General features: G+C 32.0%; 6 protein-coding genes and 1 non-coding gene across 7 annotated transcripts; 3 read left to right on the top strand and 4 right to left on the bottom strand.

Annotated features, from left to right (window-relative positions):
- Positions 1-105: 105 nt before the first annotated feature.
- On the bottom strand, positions 106-2,913 carry PWA37_002115 (uncharacterized protein; the record flags this gene model as incomplete). Its single annotated transcript, XM_064858718.1, has 1 exon — positions 106-2,913. One exon carries the CDS (start codon positions 2,911-2,913, stop codon positions 106-108), a length of 2,808 nt encoding a protein of 935 aa, XP_064714541.1.
- A 125-nt stretch (positions 2,914-3,038) lies between these two features.
- On the bottom strand, positions 3,039-4,563 carry PWA37_002114 (uncharacterized protein; the record flags this gene model as incomplete). Its single annotated transcript, XM_064858717.1, has 2 exons — positions 3,039-3,436; positions 3,810-4,563. 2 exons carry the CDS (start codon positions 4,561-4,563, stop codon positions 3,039-3,041), a joined length of 1,152 nt encoding a protein of 383 aa, XP_064714540.1.
- Positions 4,564-5,081: 518 nt separating this feature from the next.
- Positions 5,082-5,157, top strand: PWA37_002113. Its single transcript has one exon. It is a non-coding gene; the product is annotated as a tRNA-Val (tRNA).
- Positions 5,158-8,156: 2,999 nt separating this feature from the next.
- Positions 8,157-11,291, top strand: PWA37_002112 (uncharacterized protein; the record flags this gene model as incomplete). The annotated part of the gene is made up of 1 exon (XM_064858716.1): positions 8,157-11,291. One exon carries the CDS (start codon positions 8,157-8,159, stop codon positions 11,289-11,291), a length of 3,135 nt encoding a protein of 1,044 aa, XP_064714539.1.
- Positions 11,292-18,133: 6,842 nt separating this feature from the next.
- RPS2 (40S ribosomal protein uS5 RPS2) lies at positions 18,134-18,892 on the top strand (the record flags this gene model as incomplete). Its single annotated transcript, XM_064858715.1, has 1 exon — positions 18,134-18,892. One exon carries the CDS (start codon positions 18,134-18,136, stop codon positions 18,890-18,892), a length of 759 nt encoding a protein of 252 aa, XP_064714538.1.
- A 723-nt stretch (positions 18,893-19,615) lies between these two features.
- On the bottom strand, positions 19,616-21,241 carry NAB2 (mRNA-binding protein NAB2; the record flags this gene model as incomplete). Its single annotated transcript, XM_064858714.1, has 1 exon — positions 19,616-21,241. The coding sequence occupies one exon, from the start codon at positions 21,239-21,241 to the stop codon at positions 19,616-19,618; it is 1,626 nt and encodes a 541-aa protein (XP_064714537.1).
- Positions 21,242-21,871: 630 nt separating this feature from the next.
- On the bottom strand, positions 21,872-22,378 carry GPG1 (Gpg1p; the record flags this gene model as incomplete). The annotated part of the gene is made up of 1 exon (XM_064858713.1): positions 21,872-22,378. One exon carries the CDS (start codon positions 22,376-22,378, stop codon positions 21,872-21,874), a length of 507 nt encoding a protein of 168 aa, XP_064714536.1.
- Between the last annotated feature and the right edge of the window lie 1,068 nt (positions 22,379-23,446).

The raw sequence follows: 23,446 nt of genomic DNA, 5'->3' as shown, positions 1-23,446 counted from the left end.
CAACAAACCCTAAGTCCTATAATTCCAAACTAGAACTTTTCTTGACAATCATCACAAAACCCTAACAATATTTTTCAATCCTAATCGTTTTTTACAATCATAATATCAAGGTTGATCTACAACACCTTCCTCTCCCAAAGGTTCTGATAAATTTCTGAAGTTTGATAGCAGTGAATTGCGACGATCAGTCGGAAGTTTGTTAAATTCATCTAAGGTGTACTCACATATCAACTCTGGATTAACATCTTGCATCTTGCAGTAGTAGGTTTGTGACTCAATGTCATAACCAGTCACAGCGATGATCTCTGAAAGTCTCATTATTCTTTCTGTGGCGGTAGCTGGTAAATCCTTAGGATAACGTCTTTTGTCATTCACAAACCTTTTGATATTTTTTACGTTAATCACCCTATTCTTTTTAAATGAAGAAGGCAAATCGACTTCGACTGTATTATTATCAAAAACCTTCACAATTCTAAACGGTCCTATGAAAATAGGTTGGACTTTTAAATACCTTCCTCCCCTAAAATAGATGTCTCTATCTAATAAGACGTATTCGCCGACCTTAAAAGTAAGAGAGCTTCTATGAGGATTTTCCTGAGTTTCCATCATTTCTTGCCGTTCTTGTAGGTAATCACGGGTACGTAAAGTAATGGCTTGAAGTTTTTTTGTTAGAGTAACTGCACTATCATTTCTGGCTGAAGAGTCATTACCAACATCCATAAGAGGTTCATTCGGAATAAAACCAATATCAATTTCAAAAGGGGCAGCACCAATAGCAGATTGAGGAGTTGAATTGTAGACGAATTCGAGGTGTGGTAAGAAAAAATCCCATACAGTGTGATCATTGTGACAAAAGGTACGTAATAATCTATTGAGTGTTTTATTAACACTTTCTGTTTGACCATCTGTTTGGGGGTGATTCGTGGTGGATTTAAGTAGCTTGATGTGTAACCGGTCAGTGAGTTCCTTATAATAACCACTTGCGAACCTAATATCTCTATCAGATACAATCGTTTTGGGAAAACCATGGTAACAGAAGACATAGCGAAAAAGAGCACGGACAACACCGGTAGAACCATAACATTTTTGCATAGCGATAAAATGTGCACGTTTGGAGAATCTATCGACAACAACCATAATCATATCATTACCTTGTTTAGATGTTGGAATACCTGTAACAAAGTCAATTGAAATATCAATCCAACGGCCTGATGGAACATCTAAAGGGCGTAACTTACCGTTAATTTTTGGACGATACCGTTTCATTAGTTGGCATTGTAAACATCCTTGAACAAAACTCTTAATTTCTTTCGACATGGAAGGCCAGTAGTAGTGTGGAGCAAGTTTATTAATAGTAGTGGTTTCACCGAAATGTCCACCTTGTAAAAAACTATCATGATATAACTGTAGCAGTGTAAATCGTTCTTTGGATGGAACACAAATTCGAGAATCATAGTATAGAATGTTACTATCAAATTTATAGCGTTCTTGAGCTTTGGCCGAAAACTTCATGCGTTTAATATATTTCTTATAAAGTGAATCATCAGAGGCTGAAATATTGACCTTATCAACAACGCCTAGGGAAACTAAAATGGCAGCAGACCATGGATCTTCGAGTAATGATTCATACCAATCTTGTGGATTAATCGAGGACAACGTGGTTAGTGGATAAACATTAATAGCAGAATCGTCTTGAGGGCGACTTAAAGCATCGGCAACAGCATTGTTTTTTCCTTTAATATGTTCAATATCAAAATCGAATTCTTCTAAGTACTGTAGCCATCTAGATAGACGCTGAGAAGGTTCCTTTTTGCTTCGGTAGGATAGTAGAGAGCTGTGATCGGTCCGCAGTAAGAATCGATGTCCATGTAAATAGTATCTGAAGTATTTTAATGACTCAACTATAGCTAATAATTCAAGTTCACCAATATGATAACGACTTTGAGTATCGGAAATAGTTTTCGAAAAATAACCAATGACACCTAATAATTTACCGTTAGCTGATAAACGTTCTAGAACTCCACCTATAGCAGCATAACTTGCGTCTGTGGTAAGCCTGTAATTATCACCTGGGACAAACGGAACGAGAACAGGAGCTGAGGTGAGACAAGCTTTCAATTTGATCGTGGTATCTTCTTGAGCTTTCGACCACGGACATTTCTTAGAAATAAAATCGAAAAGGGGTTTGGCCAGCTTACTGCAATGTGGAATAAATTTTCGATAATAATTGATCATTCCCATAAATGATTGAGCACTCTTAATAGTAGTAGGCATAGGAAGTTCTTGGATAGCCTTAACTTTGTCTTGTTGAACAGCAAAACCAGCAGTGGATAATGTATGACCTAAAAATTGTACCTCAGATTGGGAAAAATAACATTTGTTTTTCTTGCAGACTAAACCCTCTTGCCGTAATCTTGTTAAAACTTGTCTAAGATCGTGGATATGACTTTCATAATCTTTACTAGCAATTAAAATATCATCCAAGTAAACGAAAACATGTGGAATATCACCAAGTATGCGTTGCATGTATCTAGCAAATGTTGCTGGGGCGTTACATAAACCAAATGGCATAACCTTGTAATGATAATGACCGAAGGGAGTAGTAAACCCAGTTAGTTCTTCAGAGTCTGCCGCTAGTGGAATCTGATGATAGCCTGAATGTAGATCAAGTGTAGAGAATATGGAACAGTCACCTATTTTTGTCATTAAATCATCAATTCGTGGTAATGGATAGGGGTCTTTAATGGTAAGATCATTTAATTGTCTAAAATCTACAACCAGTCTATAGGAACCATCTTTTTTCTTTACTAATAATACTGGTGATGAGACTGGACTTTTACTCTCGACAATGAACCCTTTATCAAGTAATTCTTGAATTATTTTTTTGCATTCTTTTTCTAGTACCGGGGTCATGCGATAGGGTGGTAATCGAGGAGGACGACTATTAGGCTTTAATTCGATCGTATGGTTATAAGTATGAGTACCTGACTGTGGCGGTAATTCATTGGTAACAGTGTCTTTAAATTCTTGCTGAAGTTCTATAGGAAGTTCATGGTGATGGGGGTTGATTGGATTTTCATTCTTGGATAATTGTACCAAAAAATTTCTTCTACGTCTGTGTCAAAAATTTGATCTATAGCACCTATGGTAATGTCAGTTGTAGTATTGAAATTAGTGATATTATTAGTTGTAGAAAGTAGTTCTGGATAATGTTCGATGATAGGATTGCCAACAATGACTTGATTGTGTAATTCTGGAGTGACGTAAGCGTTGAATTCGTATGATGTCTTATTGTCTAAAAGTTTACATTGAACGGCCTTGGTAGTAGTAGAGGTTCGATCTGCGATAGCACCTTTCCATATGAATGGTGGGACAGTGTACGGTTTCCATCCGTTTTTGGCAACTAAATCTTCACTAACCAGTGAAGTAGGACTTCCTGTATCAAACAGTACAGGGACCTTTATTTTGTTAACGATACATGGACGTTCGTGTCGAGTACCTACTAATGGCTTGGTGGTGGTTATAATAGTAGTGACTTCTGGTATTGTAGTAGTATCGATGTATTTTGTTTTTGTATACTCGTCTGGGTGTTTTAATTGGGTGTGTGACCCAGCACTTTTCTCGAAAAAAAATTTATTTTTTCTTGATTTATTTGTGTCTTGGGAGTTTGATAAAGAGGATAAAGAAGAAGGAAAGAAATGGGAATGAGAAGTAACGGTATTTTTAGCGAGAACTCGCATGTGGGCAAGTGCTGGATTGATGTCCTGGTTTGCGACATTTGAAGCATAGTTTATATTCCAAGCACAAACGACGAAGGTCCTCTTTATCACGTTTATTGGAAGAAGTGGTATCAGCTGAGTTCTGGGATCTTCCTCTCCTGAAAGATGTAATGTTAGTAGAATGCGTAGAATAACCTCTACGGTAACGGTTGTTAGAATGAATAGCCATAATAGTATCACCGTCACTATCTAATTGGTAGGAACCAGAATTAGGTGAGACGTCACCTGAGTAATTAATCGTAATTGGATCTAGTAAGCAGTGCTCACATTTGCGAGCAAGTTCAGTGGCTTTATGAAATGTTGTCGGAGACTGTAAGACGACAGCCTTTCTAGTGTCGGGTTTTAACCCTTGAATAAAATAACTTATGAGTATCTGTTCGCTCATGGCACCCTCGGGTAACAGGTTTTTGTACTGGTAAAACTCTTTGATGTATCCGTCGATGTTATTATGTTGTTTTAATGAACAAATTTTACGACTGATGTCGTACACATCTAGTTGTGCACCAAAGGAGGCAGTGAATTGAGAGACCAGGGTGGAGTAGGAAATGGAATGTAGATCATGATCAGCAGAGAAGTTAAGGAACCATTGTGTAGCTTTACCTCCAATATTGTCAGCAAAGATGCAAATTTTACGGAAGTCATCAGTAATATGATGAAGACCAAATTTTAAATCTAAGGATAACAAAAATTCACGTAAGTTAAAGACTGAGCGAGTTGAACCTGTGAAAGGTTGAGCGACCTTTATGGCTTGGACGAGGACAGGATTGGTTGGGAATTCGGACATGATGGACAGATATTTTGGCGACGCTACCAGTTGTTATAGTTTGGACTTAGGACCAATTTTCTTAACAGTACTATTGAACGAATAGTAAGGGCAATAACAAATATATAAGAACGTTATATATATCTAGGAAAATTAAACGATTATTGCTTGTTCTTTTTTGTATTATACAATGTGCTACATATTTTTATAAATCAACCAAACATATAAATTTAGATACCAAGATACTGGTCCTTTATATATGAACTATGGGTTGATAGTTTCTTATTTGAGGTTCTGTAACGACTGTCACCGTAGATACATTTCTCCTTAATTAGCTATTTAATGTTTCATGAATGTTTCATTTTGTTACATAGTATTCAACAATCATGTGGGATTTATCAACAAACCCTAAGTCCTATAATTCCAAACTAGAACTTTTCTTGACAATCATCACAAAACCCTAACAATATTTTTCAACCCTAATCGTTTTTTACAATCATAATATCAAGGTTGATCTACAACAGATTATGACGAAGACATGGTTTCGTGGTCTAGTTGGTTATGGCATCTGCTTAACACGCAGAACGTCCCCAGTTCGATCCTGGGCGAAATCATTTTTAGAAAAATTTAATTTAAAATATCATGGGATACGAAGTCGGTACAAGGTGTAATAGATGAATATTGCTTGATTTCTTCTCTACATATGATATATAAACAAGAAAAATAAAAACGTTGACTCAAGAGTTGACAAGCTCATTTATAGAGACATTAGGATTTCGTATGTCACAAAAGGTGCATATATCAAGTGATTTGTTAAATTGTTTGTATCGTTTTACAATTTAAGAAAAATTCGCATTATGGGATAATCATTTGGTTATGAGCCTCTAATTACAACCAACTTGTAAACAATATATTATAAGAGTTCACCCAAGTAAATATGAAATATTGATTCACATTTTATTTCTGGATATAATAATATATTAGCTATATTAATATAAGTAAGTAATATAAACAATACACTTGCTTATTATTTTTTGTTTATTCGTGTGCATCTTCTTTTTGCATTCTGTTGATTATTTTTACTCTATGTATTTGTATCTTCTCTTTATAACTTCTCATATTTTCACTAACAAGGTTTGTTTGTAATATGTTCTAAAAAGCGGAGTTTATTGAATATCTGTGACCCTTATTTTTCTAATCTGACAGTCAGAACCCTAGCTGACACATTGGTATCTGAAGTATTACAGATATATTCTTTTAGAAGATAGAATATGATAGATAATTCTCGATAGTTATTCTCCGTATATTATATACAAACTACACTCTATACCAGGAACAGCCTAGAGAAATGCATGGAGAAATAGATGTAATGTTTATAAATATTAAAAGCATTAACGACCTCGTCGACTAAAGAGTCTATAAAATTATCCATAATGGTATTAGAACAATATATATTACGGTTGCTACTCGAGAGGTGATTATTTTTAATGTATTGATCTGTGAAAAAATACAGTTTGTTGCAAGCTCCTACCAGAAGAACAAGACAATATAATAAATAGTTATGCCGAAAATAGAATATATATATTATTTATATATTAACTATATAATCTAGCCATTATATTTGTTTATTATAATAGTATACTTAAATTTTTTTAATTCATTGCAGATTCTTCAGATTTTTCTAATGTACTGAAATTTACAAGCTTCCTAATGTACGTAATTAGGAGTTACAAAAAAATATCTAAAATGAATGTCTCAAAATTACCTGAAAACTTTCAGTTATAATAAATAAAGCTAATTATGTAAGGGATTATCTTAAGTAGTATACTAAAATATGGATATTAATCATATATACAAACACTTGCACATTATATAATTGGTTGATTCTAACTAATAAATAAATTAGTCTTATTATTTAGGTTATTATCACTATTCTAGCTATTCTTCTAGACAGAACCTATTAGATAGAATACGAATGTTTATGCTGATAATTATTTCTGATACTATCTCTCAATAATCAGAGGTTTTTTAAATAAGCTTCTCAATAATTTGCCACCAATGTTCATCCAACGATTGTTTGTTCGTTCGAATACACTCACAATCTTAGGTCCAGAGTTTTGACTGTTTCAAGTCTTTCTCCTCGACATTCGATGTTATTCACCGACTACCTATTTCAGGATTTTCAATTAGGGCTTTTTACAATATTATTTGTTGTTTCTAGAAGTTGTAAAAAAGAATATTGAAAAATGTTTCAAGAAGAAAACCATTCAAAAATAAAATTTATTAAAGATCGAAAAGTATTTATTTACATACATATTAAATTGATGTATGTATTATTTGTGTACATTCTTTACAAACTAAACATCCAAATACCAGTTTATAAGTTGCGAGTAATAAGCATATTAATTTTTCTACTTTCTACAGTTAACAAATAAAAAAAATTTATTTTAAGAATATTTTAATCACTATAAGTTTCGAAGGAGGGAGAAAATCTTTTTGTTACGTACAGTGTTAGAGGAGCGATTTTATATCTATTTTAGCATTGATATGTTTTATTTGTAGTGTCATAGTATTTTATCAAGTTTTAAAACTTAATTTTCTTGTTCAAGAAATATAAATTAAATGGAGTAAAATAATTAATATTAAAAATGTAGCATTTATGAAGTAAAAAAATCTTTCATCAACTAATTTAACTTAACATAATTATATAAATATATATATATATCAGAAAATATAGTATTTTTGGTTTAGTTTATCCAAAAAAACTAAGTTAATTTATATTTATTATTTAATGAACTATATACTATGATTGGTAATCAATTGAATGAATATTTAATATTGTTTTTTTATATACTGCATAGATAATAAAATATATGGAAGAGGGTTTAATATGCCAAGTTACGTATTATTTATAATACAGTAGTTTTAGATACATAAATGAGTCTTGTTAAGTACAGTTGATGTCAGGTGTTATGTAAATTTTCTGTGAAGATACTGATGTTAAAAGGAAATATTTCAAAATATGTTTTCGGTATCTCTGATGGGGAGTACTAAAATTAGAAATAATTTATGCAATATCTCATAAGAATGTGTCATATAACAGGAAATAAATAAAATATTATTTATTTGATTAAAAATATATTTATCTTTATCCCAATTGTCAATTCCATTACTAATATTTTCTAATAATGAAAAAAGGCTTTCTATTATTACTCGTATGCTTTGTTTTTAACACCATTGATTGTAAATTCTGGAACAAAAAATAAACTCAAGATAAGCAGTTATTTGTCGAGGAATATACTTGTTGAAATAGAATGTTTTATGATAAAATAGATAGAACAATAAGATTTTAGCAGACACTAAACGATAAATTGTTGAGTAATAATTGTTGAGAGGTCACCAAAAGTTGTTGAGTTTATTTATTAAATATCTTACTGTTCGTAGAGGAAAATGGCTGAATATTAACATATATAAAGCCAAGGATTTCTTCATACATTATTTTTATCTTATTTACAATCTTTCTATATTATTATTTCTATGTTGTATATAAAGAAAGAAAGTGAAGAACTTTATTATAATTTTGTATACTAAATCTGTTTAATATAATATTGAGAATGTTTACTATATATCCAATGAATAAAGGCGCTCATTCTCAACATGGTAGCTTTCTGTCTGGACACACTAGTGATCCTAGTGCTGTAAATCCCTCCACGGGCGCTGGTATTAAAGCTTTTAACATAAATACCAGTCAAGACGCTTCCACTGCATCCAACATCCCATCCAACCCTCAGTTGGAACATAATTTAAATGCTACAACAGATGTTGACCCATCTTCTAGGGAATCTGGAAACAATGCTTCTCCAGATCAGCAATCTGCTCCATACGGTTCTTCCACGCCGAACAATCCTTCTCAGGCTGGAAAGTCATCCTATCCTGATTCTGGTACTAATGGTCCATCATATGACCATCATATTCCAATAAACGGTTACCAACAACCAACTGGTTTCGCTTATATGCCATTTCCTTATTATGGTCAACTACCGGGATATTATTCTCCCATCAATCCAATCCAACCAATGTTTCCAGGTTCACCTAACCATTCATGTACATATAACAACCCATACATTCCAACTACTTTATTTTACTGCTCTAGTGTTGGTCTATTTAACTCCTGGGTTCATTCCTTAATAAAACATTTGATTGCTTCTGGTCTAAAAGATTTGGTTCCTGATTCACACGATCGTACTGTAAGAGATCCAACGCCAGAAGAATCTCAAGGTTTAATTAATTTATTTTTCACCCTTGTTCCTCAGAGCAGTTATCCCGATTGGGTTCAAGAATGCTTTCACAAGCAAATGCATCCCTATGATGTTATTCGTCAGGCCATGACATACGACATTGAACGCAGTAATGTCAATACCATTATCAACACTATTAGATCTTTAAAATATAATGGTGGCTACCCAGCATTTCAATTTACAAGTTATCTCCATAACTTAATTGATCAATTGAACCCCACGGATCTTCAAACCCACGAGTACCTGCTAAAACAAACAATTCTTGATACGTTAACAGGTACTTACGAATCCATTTCTAAACACTTTTTTAAGAGTGATACCCCATATACTATAAACGACATTTTCTCTTCTATCAAGAGAGAATATCAATACTACCATCAAGCTTCACAAATTTCCGATCCACATTTTTCCCCTAATCCTCCATCTTCTTCAAAAAAACAGTATCCAACAAATCCATCAGTGAATAAACGAGCAAACAACACATCTACTGTGTTGAACACCAAAAATACTACAGTTCCTTCAACAGTTAAGCCAAAAGCCAAATCTACCAAAGCTCGTTCTAAAAAGGTTAGCCAAGTTAAAACCCATTCAAATAGCACCTCTATTCCTCAACAAAATAACCCAGTCGATCCAACCTTACTTAGGCCTATTTCAACTTCACTAAATCCTGCATATTATATGATGCTAGATTCCGGTGCTACGGTTACCCTTGTAAAACATAAAGAGATGTTGCACAATCTTCGTGACTCTCATCCTGAATCTGTTCAAATAACCTCATGCTCCAACACGGATATCCCATACGATCAAGAGGGTGATTTAATTCTAAAAACATTAAATGGCAGCCAAATAAAAATTCATGCCTTTTACACACCCACAATTGATCACACCATTTTATCTACTAGTGATCTCCGTTCTCACCATCTGTTTTTAAACGAGCGTCTCAACACCATTGAAGATGCTAATGGTGATGTTGCAGCAAACATTGACTCCTCAAATGGTTTACATTGGTTATCCAATCATCATATTGTATTTCCATCTACTGCAACTCGTAAATCTGTAAATGCGTTAAAAACTAAATTTCCTTTAGACATGATTCATCGCATTTTAGGTCACGTCAATGTTCAGTCAATCTATACATCCATCAAAAATAAAACCTTCAATAATCTATCTATAGACGAAATTGATTGGTCTAACCTTAACAATTTTCAGTGTCAGGACTGTCTCAAAGGAAAAAGCAGGAAGAGACCACATATTGTTGGTTCACGTCTGCAATACCAGCAGGTGTTCAAACCATTTCAATATATTCATTCTGACCTGTTTGGACCAGTAACTGTGGCTACAAAACCTGAATGGTTTATATCGTTCACTGATGAGGCATCTAAGTTTAAGTGGACTTATTTACTAAAAAGGAAAGATGATGCAACGATCCTACATGTCCTCAAGTCCTTTATTGCGACTATTGAGCGACAATTCAAAACCCCCATATTAAAATTCCAGTTTGACCGGGGAACAGAGTACACCAACTCTGCAGTAAAAACGTTTCTTTCTGAAAACGGTATTCAAATTGTTTATACCGACGCAGGTGATTCCCAAGCTCACGGTGTTGCGGAACGATTAAATTTAACATTATTAAATGATTGTCGTACTATTATGAATAGTGCAAAACTCCCACACCACCTATGGTATTACGCTGTGCAATATGCAACTATAATCCGTAATTCCATATATAACAATTCTATGAGGGATTCACCTCGGTCTAAAGTCGGTTTACTAGGACTTGATACCAAGTCACTGCTACCATTCGGTCAACCGGTCATTATTAACCTCAATAAAACTGCCTCCAAATTACATGTCAGAGGTGAAAAAGGTTTTGCTCTAATACCAGATGCTGAATCTTATGGCTATTTATTTTACCTCCCAACTAAACGTAGGGTGGTATCCTCATCCAATTTTGTTCCAATTAAACATGACGTTGATATTCATGAAAATGAAGAATATGATGATTCTATATTCGACGATCTCATCACAACTTTTATATCAAAATTTGAACATACTACATCTTCAAAGGACGAAATTGAAGCCACACCTTCTGATAATCATAAAGATACAGTTTTATCTACTCTATCCTCATCACCCAAATCATCTTCCCTCGTTAACAAAGATCCACTCTTTGAAGATAAAATTTTAATTCAAAATGATGCTGATGCTGATTTGAATATCACCACCAATACTACTTCCAATTCAAATCCATCTAACAACCACACTACTCATCCCACCTCTTCTGATTTAGAGGAACTAATCACTCCCATCGACATCAATGATCCTAATCAACTACCCTTAACTCTTGTTGAACCTTCATCTCATCCTACTTCTGATGAATCATCACCACTGCCCACTGCTGTCTCTACTGATACTACATCTCACTACATCTTCATCTACACCACCATCTAGTAATCGTTCATCAAAACTCACCCCCATTCCTACTGATAATTTCTACGTTGACAATAGTACCTTGGGTGGTACAAGATCTGGTAATCGTCAAAAGAACACCAATGTAGAAACGCCTGAACCTGTCGATGCCAAAGAACGGCAGAAGCGAGACAGGGACGAAAGAACTAAGGCACGTATTGGTAAACGTAGGAAAACTACAAAAACATATGCAGTAAATTACATTGCTGCTACACGCCACACCATAAACCAGGTCAGCAGTGAAGAGAACAACCAGCATGGTCCATTACAATATTTTCAAGCAATCACACACAATAGGGATCCAATTGAAAAAGAAAAATTCCAAGAAGCATATGATAAAGAGATATCTCAGCTGACGAAAATGGGTACCTGGTCGGTAAAAACTATTGAAGCTACAGAAGTAGACAAATCCAAAATTATTAACTCTATGTTTATTTTTAGTGTCAAGCGAGATGGTCATCACAAATGCAGGTTAGTTGCTAGGGGAGACCAACAAAAAGCTTCGACTTATCAACCAGATCTGATGTCAAACACTGTTCACCATTACGCTCTAATGTCCTGTCTATCAATAGCTTTACAAAACAACTATGATATTATACAATTAGATATATCATCTGCTTACTTGTATGCTCCATTGGAAGAAGAACTGTACATTCGTTCTCCACCCCATTTAGGATTACGAAATACAGTACATAGACTAAAGAAATCACTTTACGGTTTGAAACAGTCTGGTGCAAACTGGTATAAGAAGATAACCAATTTTATTATTAATAGTTGTCATATGAATTTTGTACCAGGATGGCCTTGTGTATTTTATAAAAAAATCAATGATTCAATCGTGATATTATGTCTTTTTGTCGATGATATGGTATTATTAACTAATAATCGTCAACTAATAAATGACCTTATTTCTCAACTCCAATCACAGTTCGAAACCAAAGTTGTCAATGACGGTGCTCAAAAGATTAATCAATATGATGTTCTCGGTCTGGAAATAGAATATATTAAAGGATTATCCATGAAAATGGGTATGGCTAAATCTTTAGAAGAAAAACTACCGAATCTACGTGTAGACCTTAACAAAAGTAGAAAAGTCCCAGGAACACCTAATGAAATTATAAGAGAAAGGGAATTTTATCCGACTGAGCAGGAGTACAAGAATAAGGTGAAATGGCTACAAAAAGCAATCGGTTTAGCTTCATATGTCGGTTACAAGTACAGATATGATATATTATATTATGTCAACACGCTAGCTAGACATACTCTATATCCATCAAAACAAGTCATGAGTCTAACCAAACAACTAATTCAGTTTATTTGGTCAACAAGGAACAAACGGCTCATATGGCACAAGACGTCCAACTCCAACATTAACTATTTAACTGCTGTAACTGATGCTGCTTTTGCAAATCAACACGATATGAAATCACAATTTGGAAATATGTATTATCTAAATGGAAATTTGATTGGTGCTAGGTCATCTAAGTCAACAATTACATGCACCTCTTCTACCGAAAGTGAAATTTATTCAATTTGTGAAGCAATTCCAAGATTAAGAAATTTAAATGTTCTAATTCAGGCTATATCAGACAAGGAGGTCAGGTGTTCAATATTAACTGACAGTCAAACTAGTCTCCATCAAATCAAAGTAAGAGACATATCAAAAATCAAGAATAAATTTTATGGTACTAAGGTTTTACGCATTGCTGAAGAAATTGAAAATGATAATATATCAGTGAATTATATTAACACAAGTCAAAACGTTGCTGATATTCTTACAAAACCTTTGAGTGTTAAAATTTTTGCCAAGCTAACTGAGAATTGGATCTACTAAAATTGAATTGATCTATGGGTGGTATGTTGAAATAGAATGTTTTATGATAAAATAGATAGAACAATAAGATTTTAGCAGACACTAAACGATAAATTGTTGAGTAATAATTGTTGAGAGGTCACCAAAAGTTGTTGAGTTTATTTATTAAATATCTTACTGTTCGTAGAGGAAAATGGCTGAATATTAACATATATAAAGCCAAGGATTTCTTCATACATTATTTTTATCTTATTTACAATCTTTCTATATTATTATTTCTATGTTGTATATAAAGAAAGAAAGTGAAGAACTTTATTATAATTTTGTATACTAAATCTGTTTAATATAATATTGAGAATGTTTACTATATATCCAATGAATAAAGGCGCTCATTCCCAACAATTAAGCTATTAGATCTAACGATCAAGAAAAATTATAACTCTTAGAAGTTATCTACTGATAATATGTGTTTGCAAAAATTAAGAAATAATGTATCAGAGTGACTGTATAATTACTTGTATTATTATTACCAAGTAAGTAAATTCCCATTGTTAGTCAGTATTTTTGTTGAGGGAAAAAAGTTATCAATTAATTTTCTAAATCTTGCAAATCTTGCCTTGCTTACAATATGCAAAAAGAAAAAGACATAATTTTAAAGGCCTATGAATTATAAAATATTTAAGGTTTGTAAATTGAAATCTAGATAAATGAACTATATCAGGAATACACAGACGACTATTAGTTTGAAATAAAAATAGTAATTATTTCAAAATTTTAAATACAAGTGGTGACCTGTTTCTAGAATCTGTGATAATCAATTTGCTATACTTATACTGTGCTTCTTAATCAATAGATATTTATTACGAATTAGTACTTATAAGTATTGAATAGCGTGAGTATTTCTTTCATTATAATTTCTATATATTTAATAATAAACTCAACTGAACTGATGCTCTCCTCTTTTCTTCTTTACACACAGTATATGAATAATACTATACAGAGAAAATATATATGGAGAGAAAATATGATACAAATAAATCTTTGGGTCTATATACATGGACATATCGAGTGGCTTCTTATCTAGGGGTGATAAAAATCAACTAAATAATTAGATTAATGTTTAGTAGTATATAAACAATAAATACCTAGTTTTTCACTATCTGGTATTTGCTAAAATCAGATTAGTCTATTTGTATATTTTAAAATACCTTATTTCAGTAAATATTATTTAAGAGTCACATATACTGAAATCAAATGTTCTAGAATAGATAAATAGGTCAATTAGATTTTAGTAAACATAAATATACACTAAAATAAGGAGTATGTATCGTTTACTTATCAATTAAAGTAAACAAAATAAATTGATGAATATTTGTCACTTGTAAAAGAGGAGTAATAAATGCTAATATATATAAAGTCACTTGTTTCTTCATACCGTGTTTTGATTATTTGTAAACTTCTTGTATATTATTATTTCTACATTATACATACGGAAAATGGTTGAAGAATATTAGTATAATTTTATACACTATTAATATTGTAATAATTACAGCTGAGAATGTATACAACATACAAACAGATACAGATTTCAATTCTCAACACTTTTATTTTTGCTGAAATTGAATTTTTTTGGAATAAATAGATAGACCAATTAGATTTTAGCAAATATAAATTGATAATAGAATGTGGAGAATGTTTTATTCGCTTATCAGTAGATCTAAAAAATATCAACAATTTGGTGCTGTCTGTAGATGAAGTGTACCAGATATGAAAGTATATAAATTCAATAATTTTTTTCATATTATGTTTCTTCCCTTGTTTATCCTTTATATATAATCGCCTATATATCATATATAGAGAAGGAAATGGAAGAACTTTATTATTATTTTGTATTCTATATCTATCTAATTATAATATTGAGAATATTTACTATTTATTTAATTACTATAGGCGCTCATTTTCAACAATTTTAACTGGCAAATACATACTTTTAATATTTCAAAAATAAATTCAGGATCTTTATAAAGAAATAAATATTAATTATCGTTTTATTTAAAATTTTTAAAATAATCTCCTAAAAAAAAACATGATAATTCTACAGTATCACATAAATCCATACCTAATACTAACAATTTTTGTTTAATCAAGTCTTTCTACTTGTTTTATTAGCTAATTCTATGAACACCTGCTCAAATACGTTTTACTGTTAATACAAATTATATATATATTTATATTTAATATATACCTTTACAAACATTAAATACATTAGGAACCAGTGTATATTAAACAGAATTTATATTTTTTTATATATTAATATAGGTACTCGCATATATAGAGAATAATATTGCAAAAAGCCCTAATTGGAAATCTGCAATTGTTTGTATATGTGACGAATATCCGTATTTTAGTATATTACTTGAGATAACTCTTACATTATAGTATATGGTCTAAAAGATTGTAATGATTTTTTTTTAAAGCAACTTTTCTTTTTAAATGATACAAGGATGGTACTGTTTTTTTTCACTTTCAATTGCATGTTCTTGGACAATGTTATTCTGCAGAATATGATTAATGAATGTGTTAAGTTTGGCCCAAAAGGATAAATCAAGACTATATAGGGATGTCCGTAGTTTTCGGAAGTTTAAAAGAATTTTACCTAAGAAACTCTAATTGATGATCCTAAAGTATTTATTTTTGGGTAGTTCTTATTATCAGGATTATTGAGTTAGTATTGTTATGATTTTATGTCTGATGATCTTTGCATTCTAGTGATTGGTAAGTTAATCTTGATGACAAATTACTTCAAAACTCATTTAAGAGATCTCAGATTGTTGAGAAATCATCAGAGATAATTGTTATCTATTTCATACTTACCATATTTATTAGATTTTATCTGAGCGAAACTCTTAATAAGAGCAAAAGCTATACTATTTTTAGTAGTATAAATCAATAACGTAAAGTTTGTGATTGTTTATAGGATCACTAATATAACGTTTTAATAAATCTTTATAAATGAATCCAAGTAACGAATTTCTACAGTAAAAAGTTTAATAACATTCCTAGTTAATAAGAATGTACTATTTACGAAAACAAGTTAATATCCATCGTTCTATCTTTTAGGAGTGTTTTGTGTAATTTTTTTTTATTTTTTTATATTAGCAAAGTTTATATTAAATTACAGTCTTTAATATATATTATCAAAGGATGTAGTAATATTTAAGAAAAGCAAAGTAATAAACTACGTTCAATTAATAGAGAGAAAAATATATAAAAGCCAGAGAAATGAATGAATAAATAAAGAATATTACTGGACCATTTCATATCAATAACTGTGGAAATAACTGTAGAATATTCTTTTTGCATAGTGTGGGAATAAACTAAGATATATTTTTATTACTAAACTTTATTAAACTTGGGATATGGATACAAAGATTGACTTGCTATTAAAAGCCGCAAATGTTATTGAGACAAGAAATTGTGACAAGGTCTGTTCTGAAACATGGTTGGAAAATAAGCAGTTATACACTGTAAATCCTCAAACACGAATTAGCAAGATCAATAAATTAATGCTTAAGAGAGGTGTTGTTGCTAAGCAGTATGTGACGCAGCTGAATAAGGTTATCATGGGCTTTAATAGAGATTTACATTTTCTAAAAAATAATAGATTAGAACTGGTTTATCTGGATCAGCTAATTGAAATTGGTCATTTAATAAAACATTTAACATTTATTGGTAATTATAAATTAAATAATTATAACATAAAAGATATGAAACATTATTCAACACAAAGGCACACCAAGAGTAAAAAGAGTAATGAATTGCATTTCAATAAAAAAAGTCATTAAATCACAAGTAGACATATGTATTAATTCTGTATAAATCATTTTTCAATTGTTTTTTTCCTTTTTTTTTTCTTTTGATATTCCATTCTCTTATTTATATGATAGCAAGCATAAGCAAGATATTTACTGTATTAATGTCTGTGTTAAATGTGTTTTGTTTTTTTGTGGATGGATAGGAAGACATTTCCCTCTTTGCATAATAAAATGAGACTAAACAAAGAGATCTTGTAAGACAGTAATAACGAAAAAACCTTCTTCTGTAAGCATTAATATTTTATTAAAATATAATTAGGAAATGATAATTTAGATTAACAAAAAGCATAATCAATAATTTCAGGTTATAAATATATATTGCAGATCACATTTTTCCAAATTTCTTTTGAGTGGAACATAATAGATTAATATAGAAAACAATTTCAAAAAGTCCTAGTCGCAGGTTACACAAGTAATAGTAATATGCGTTGAACAGAAGATGGCATTATTTCAGGCATGTCTACATGTAAAATTAATATAATGTTTCTTTGCTCAAGTATGTACAAAACATCAGGTTATGCCAGTCCGACTTGCACGTATTCATAATATACTACATCGTATTTTTATTCTTTAAACCACTCTTGTTTAAAATCCTGTTCGACGTCTTTCCATATCTTTATTATTATTTTTTTTTTCTTAGTTTTAAAGTATCTTGTTTATTTTCTTGACAGAAAATTTTCTTAATTCAAAGGACTGTTTCTTTCTCATTTTTAATGTTATTAGAACACCCATACATTTGCACGTTTCACTTTATTTTTACTTTTTTGGGACATATAAACTTTTGTATAAAAGAACTGATTTTTATTTTTGTTTTTTTTTCACTTTTAATGTAATGTCGCAAAAATCAATAAGTCATTAAATTCTCTTCAAACAAAACTTATCATACCTTTACAGATAACCGTAAATAGTGGTTGACAGATTAGTTGCGATGAGCAAAGCTAGATTTAGAAAACTATTGTTAAATTCCATATAGTAGTAGAGGGTCTTGCGCTACATTTATCGTTTTAAGGTATTTGCTGTCAACATACAGAAAGCTGTGATTATTAAAATCGATTGAAAGTTACCAACATCGACTTTCCGTGTTCCATTCCGATTTAATAAGACAAATAGTCCATACACACTAATAAGCCAGAAAAATGTCTGCTCCAGAAGGTCAACAAAGAAGAGGTGGTTTCGGTGGTAGAAACAGAAGAGGTGGTAACAGAAGAGGTGGTAGATCCGAAGAAAAGGGTTGGGTCCCAGTTACCAAGTTAGGTAGATTAGTCAAGGCTGGTAAGATCACCACTATTGAAGAAATCTTCTTACACTCTTTACCAGTTAAGGAATTCCAAATCATTGACACTTTATTACCAAACTTATCTGATGAAGTTATGAACATTAAGCCAGTTCAAAAGCAAACCAGAGCTGGTCAAAGAACCAGATTTAAGGCTGTTGTTGTTATTGGTGATTCTAATGGTCACGTTGGTTTAGGTATTAAGACTGCCAAGGAAGTCGCTGGTGCTATTAGAGCCGGTATTATTATTGCCAAGTTATCTGTTATCCCAATCAGAAGAGGTTACTGGGGTTCTAACTTAGGTCAACCACATTCTTTAGTTACTAAGACTTCTGGTAAGTGTGGTTCTGTCACCATGAGATTGATTCCAGCTCCAAGAGGTTCTGGTATCGTTGCTTCTCCAGCTGTTAAGAAGTTATTACAATTAGCTGGTGTTGAAGATGTCTACACTCAATCTACTGGTAAGACCAGAACATTAGAAAACACCTTAAAGGCTGCTTTTGCTGCTATTGGTAATACTTACGGTTTCTTAACCCCAGACTTATGGGCCGAACAAGCTTTACCATTATCTCCATTAGACATCTACGCTGATGACACTGTTGTTCAAAAGAAGAGATACTAAGTGTATAAATAAATAAATAAATAAATAAATAGACATTTAACTATTTATTAATTTGTATATCTTAAAAAAAAAGAATAATTTTTACTCATTTCTACTTTTGTGTCTCTGTCAATCAGATTTTGTATGTAGGAGGCTATACTGTTACTATGGAAGAGCATTATTTATAACATAGGAATAAAGGATATATTCTCATTTCAAGATTGAAAAGAACCCTTGTGTATGTTTTAGGAATAATTGAACACGTGTTGTCTTTAAGGAAATTGATTTATAGAAGCACTTTCTAAGATAATATTCATTGTTCAATAAAATAAGAACAACTTCGAGAAGAGATTAAATATAAGAAATGTTTAAAAAAAGAGTTGATCGTATAAAAAGGTGCAAAACAGGAAAACAGAGACAAAATCAAGATAGAAATTGAATACAAGAGGCTATAGCATAAGAATAGGAGTTTGCCATGTTTACATTCAAATTACATTTAATCAATTATCTGTCCTATTTTTTTTGTTTTTATTCTTTTTCTTATAGATTTTTTTTTATTTTGTTTTGTTTTTATTTTTATTTTTATTTTGTAGATAAAATAAACACATATAATATATTATTAAAATTTAGTATAGAATAGTAAATTTAAGTGACTCTTCTAAATGAATGATAGATTAATCTTGATTTAAAATTGATACATTGAATAATGGTATATTAAATTGGGTAAAAGCAGCTTAAATCAAATCAACTCATTTCAGTATCGCCTTGGCCTTGAGAAAGAAATGGTGGCTGGTATGCTTGTTGCTGTATTTGCTGTACTTCTGGTTGCTGTGGAGGTGCTTGTTCGATATGTGCACCTTCTGGAAGTGCAAATAATCTTTCATTTGTTGGAACTTGTTGTTGTGGAATAAATGAAGTAGCAGCTGGATCAGTAGTTGGATTTTGCATTGGTTGTGTTCTTCCCTCTGGATGTCTAAATAAACATGTTGGGTTTTTGCATGAGACACCAAATCTACAATCTTCATTAATTGGATGACCAAAAATACAATCAATTCTAGTACAGTTGGCACCATCACGACACATAATTGGTGTACGGGCGTGTCTATACTTACAACGTTTGTTGGTGCAACGAGGACCATATTTGCACTGTTCTAAAGACTTTTCAATAGGTGGTTTAGGAGTAGTGGTGGAGCCGACCCCATTAACTCCAACAGGACGGCCCATTGGCGCCACTTGTCTAATCTTGGAAAGAGATGAGTGTGCCTTTCTACATTCTTTATCTTCACATTTTAAATTGTTTGGACACCAAGCCAAGTCAATAACTTTCGCATCTTCATTGGCTGGAGTTGGATGACCAAACGGACACAATGGATTGGAACACAAGATACCAAATTTGCAAATGACTAATCCTGTTTGAACGGGCTTTTGTCTAGCAGCTAATAAAGCAGCCTTCCTTTTTTGGAATTCTTCACGAGTTCTTTCTATATCTTTCATTAATTCTTCATCTTCATTTGGATGTAGGAATTCACATGTTCCAGGTGGTTTTGGACAATTTGGATACTCATTACAAACTTTTGTAGGATGTGCATGTGGGCAGGATTTACCTAACGGACAGTGAGGAAACAATTTACAACGGCCCTCCTTTTTAGTAGCAACGAAATTCAAGTTATGTTTATTATTTTTGTCAGGACCATTCCCTAATGTCATACCTAAGGCTTTAGCTAATGGATTAAATCTGCCAGTATTGTTATTATGACCGTAAGAACGGTTTCCACGAGGTGCACTACCTCGGCCACCTCTACGAGATTTACCTACGCTACCACTACCACGGCCACGTGAGGAAAAACGGGGTTGATAGTTTGTTGGAGTTATTTCATCATTACCCATAGCTACATCATTAGAGTCGTTGGCCTTTTCTGTAGAGATAACATTTGAGAAAGCTGAAACAACTTGTGGTTGTTGTTCAGTCGTTGTTTCAGGTTGGTTGATTTCTTGTTGAACAGGTTTTGGTTGATCTGATTGAATGTGTGACATAGGCTGTTGTGCTGGTTCTTGTTGTTGTTGCACTTGTTGTTGTTGAATGGCATTTAACTCTCTAATCTTGGAAACAATGCTTTCTACTGTTTCACCTTGTTGTAGAGCTTCAAGTGCAAAAAAGTCTGTTTGAACAATATCAGTTAACACCTCGACTGGGATAGCATCGAACAGCGTAGATAATTCTTTCACTATCGATTCGACATCACCACCATTGACAATCAATAGTACAATATATTCTGCAACATAATTAACATCTTCTGTAAAATTGTTTACACCTTTTAGTTGCTCAGCAACAATAACCTTCAAATTTTCTGTATACTGTTCTTGTGACATCGTTATGGTTAGCAGTTAGTGATTATTTGAACAGTTGTCTCGTGCTGATTAGATAAATAATCCTACTTTGAGTGAGAAAGGGGAGGACAACGCAGTGTTATGCTGTTATATATATATATACATGGGTGGCGTTAAGTAGGAAACCTATATCTTAGCACGCATAGAGCCTTTTCTTATTTGTTTTTTCAACCCATATTTATACAATGATCGACAAATTTTTCTTCCGCTTTTCTTTTTTGTTTTTTTTTTTCCTGTTTTTCGCCACTTTGTGAAAAGAATCTGGACAGAAAAATTTCTCTTTTTGGTCATTTGAGACACTAAATACTAGACAGATAAATATTGAGAACCTCACAATTAAATCTATAGGAGGATTAATATACTATTATCAGTAAAAAGATTTGTGTTTTAGATGTAGTGATAGTATGTGATGATGGTATTAGTATCAGAATATAAAGTTTATCATTTGTACATTGATTATTTAAGTATGCAATGTATTATATAAAGTTAAGCATATAAATTGACATAGCAAGGTATAGTAAAGGAGTTTAAAAAAAATCGAAAAATAAATAAATGGAAAAGAAAAATGTGTATTATAAGAAGGATATTTCATAATCTTAAGAACCACTTTATTTAATAGAATGTGCCTCTTCTAGGATGTAACGCCAACAGCTCATCAGTTCTGAATAGTTCTTTCTCTAATTCGTTGATGATACGATCTATATCAGATTCACTACTTTCTATGTAGTTACTTAAAGTGGACCTATAAAGTCTCTTGGCTCTCTCTCTACTCTCCATAAGGGATGCCATCAAAGGGGGTAATAATAAATTAACATCTTCTAGAACTGGTGGGTCTTTTTGTATTAATTCAATCTTACTTGTCAGATCATGTAATTCCCTTGTAGTCTCCATTACGTTGGTTTGAAACCTGCTGTATGTCAATAATAATGATATTCCATCAGTATTATTATTGAGTGACGCTCTATTATTATTGAATGTATTTGGATTGGGAAGGTTTGATGCTATAAGTTGGTTCCAAAAATTGTTTCCCATAAACTCGTCTGGGTCGGGGGCATTGTTTAGTTGTGGGTCATCCTCTTTCGTATTTACTTCCACATAGGTAATATTATTTCCAAACATGATTAGCGATTGTTAATGAAGAAGAGATAAAAAAATTAGAAATCAAAAAAAAAAAAAAAAAAAAACAGAATGAGAGAGAACAGTCAATTGGTTGTAATTATTGCAAATGATAATTATTTTTTAATTCAAGAGGGGAAGAAAAGGAAAATGCACACAAATATTACTATGGTAACTTATCTCGAAATATTACTGAAGCTCTCTTTATTCCATGTTCAGTTTCTCAATCTCCATTTCCTATATATATATATATATATATATATATATATAGTCATGAAGGAAAAATATCTGTGTTCTACATTTACTTTTTGCTCCAACTTTCCCTTCCCCCCTTTCCCCACCCCCCTTCCAGTGTTTGGATATTACACTATTTTATGGGTAGGTGTCCCCTTTTAAGTTATTCGAACAAGATGGCTTGTAAGCAAGAAAAAGATGTATTCCAAAAAAAAAAATAGTTTTTTTTTTAAAAAAAATTTTCAACCCTATTCTATTGTAAAGCGACGTACACCTAACTTTTTTCTTCTCACTTACTCATTAAACATCCAATTGCCAACTATAGACCTTTCAAGAAAAAGATATAAAGCTACAATATTATAAATGGACATTCTAAATGAATTTCACATTGTTTTTTTTTTTAGATTTACAGAATATTGAGCACCTAAAGCAGATTTACCAATGTTTTATTTTAATATAATTTATCTAGTCTTGATTATATACATTAAAGTCACCTAGATTGGAGAGTTTCCACGTTTTCTTCAACAAGCCCTAATATCATACAACTATCGGCATTGGAAAAATACAGAATCTTTTTGTCTCACCCGATCTTTTTCTTTCATGTCGGTGTTATACATTGCGTCCTTTTTTTTTAATTTGTAAATTTTTGTTTCTAGATTTCTTTCAAAGGAGGAGGGGAGATGGCTGTATTTCCAATTTTATTTCAAATAACTTGTCTTTCTTCCTCCTCCCTCAATTTATTGCTGATGCAATAAAAATTTTTTTACCAAAAAGAGAAGTACTAGTAGCAGTACACTGATTATTAGTGCTGTTCTTTTATTTATAGTTATTATACAA

The sequence above is a fragment of the Arxiozyma heterogenica genome (assembly GCF_036370985.1).
Source record: "Arxiozyma heterogenica strain weizmannii chromosome Unknown scaffold_18, whole genome shotgun sequence".
NCBI classification, from domain to species: Eukaryota; Fungi; Ascomycota; class Saccharomycetes; order Saccharomycetales; family Saccharomycetaceae; genus Arxiozyma; species Arxiozyma heterogenica.
The sequence above is the reverse complement of the archived record's forward strand: the minus strand, read 5'-3'. Positions and strand labels throughout refer to the sequence as shown.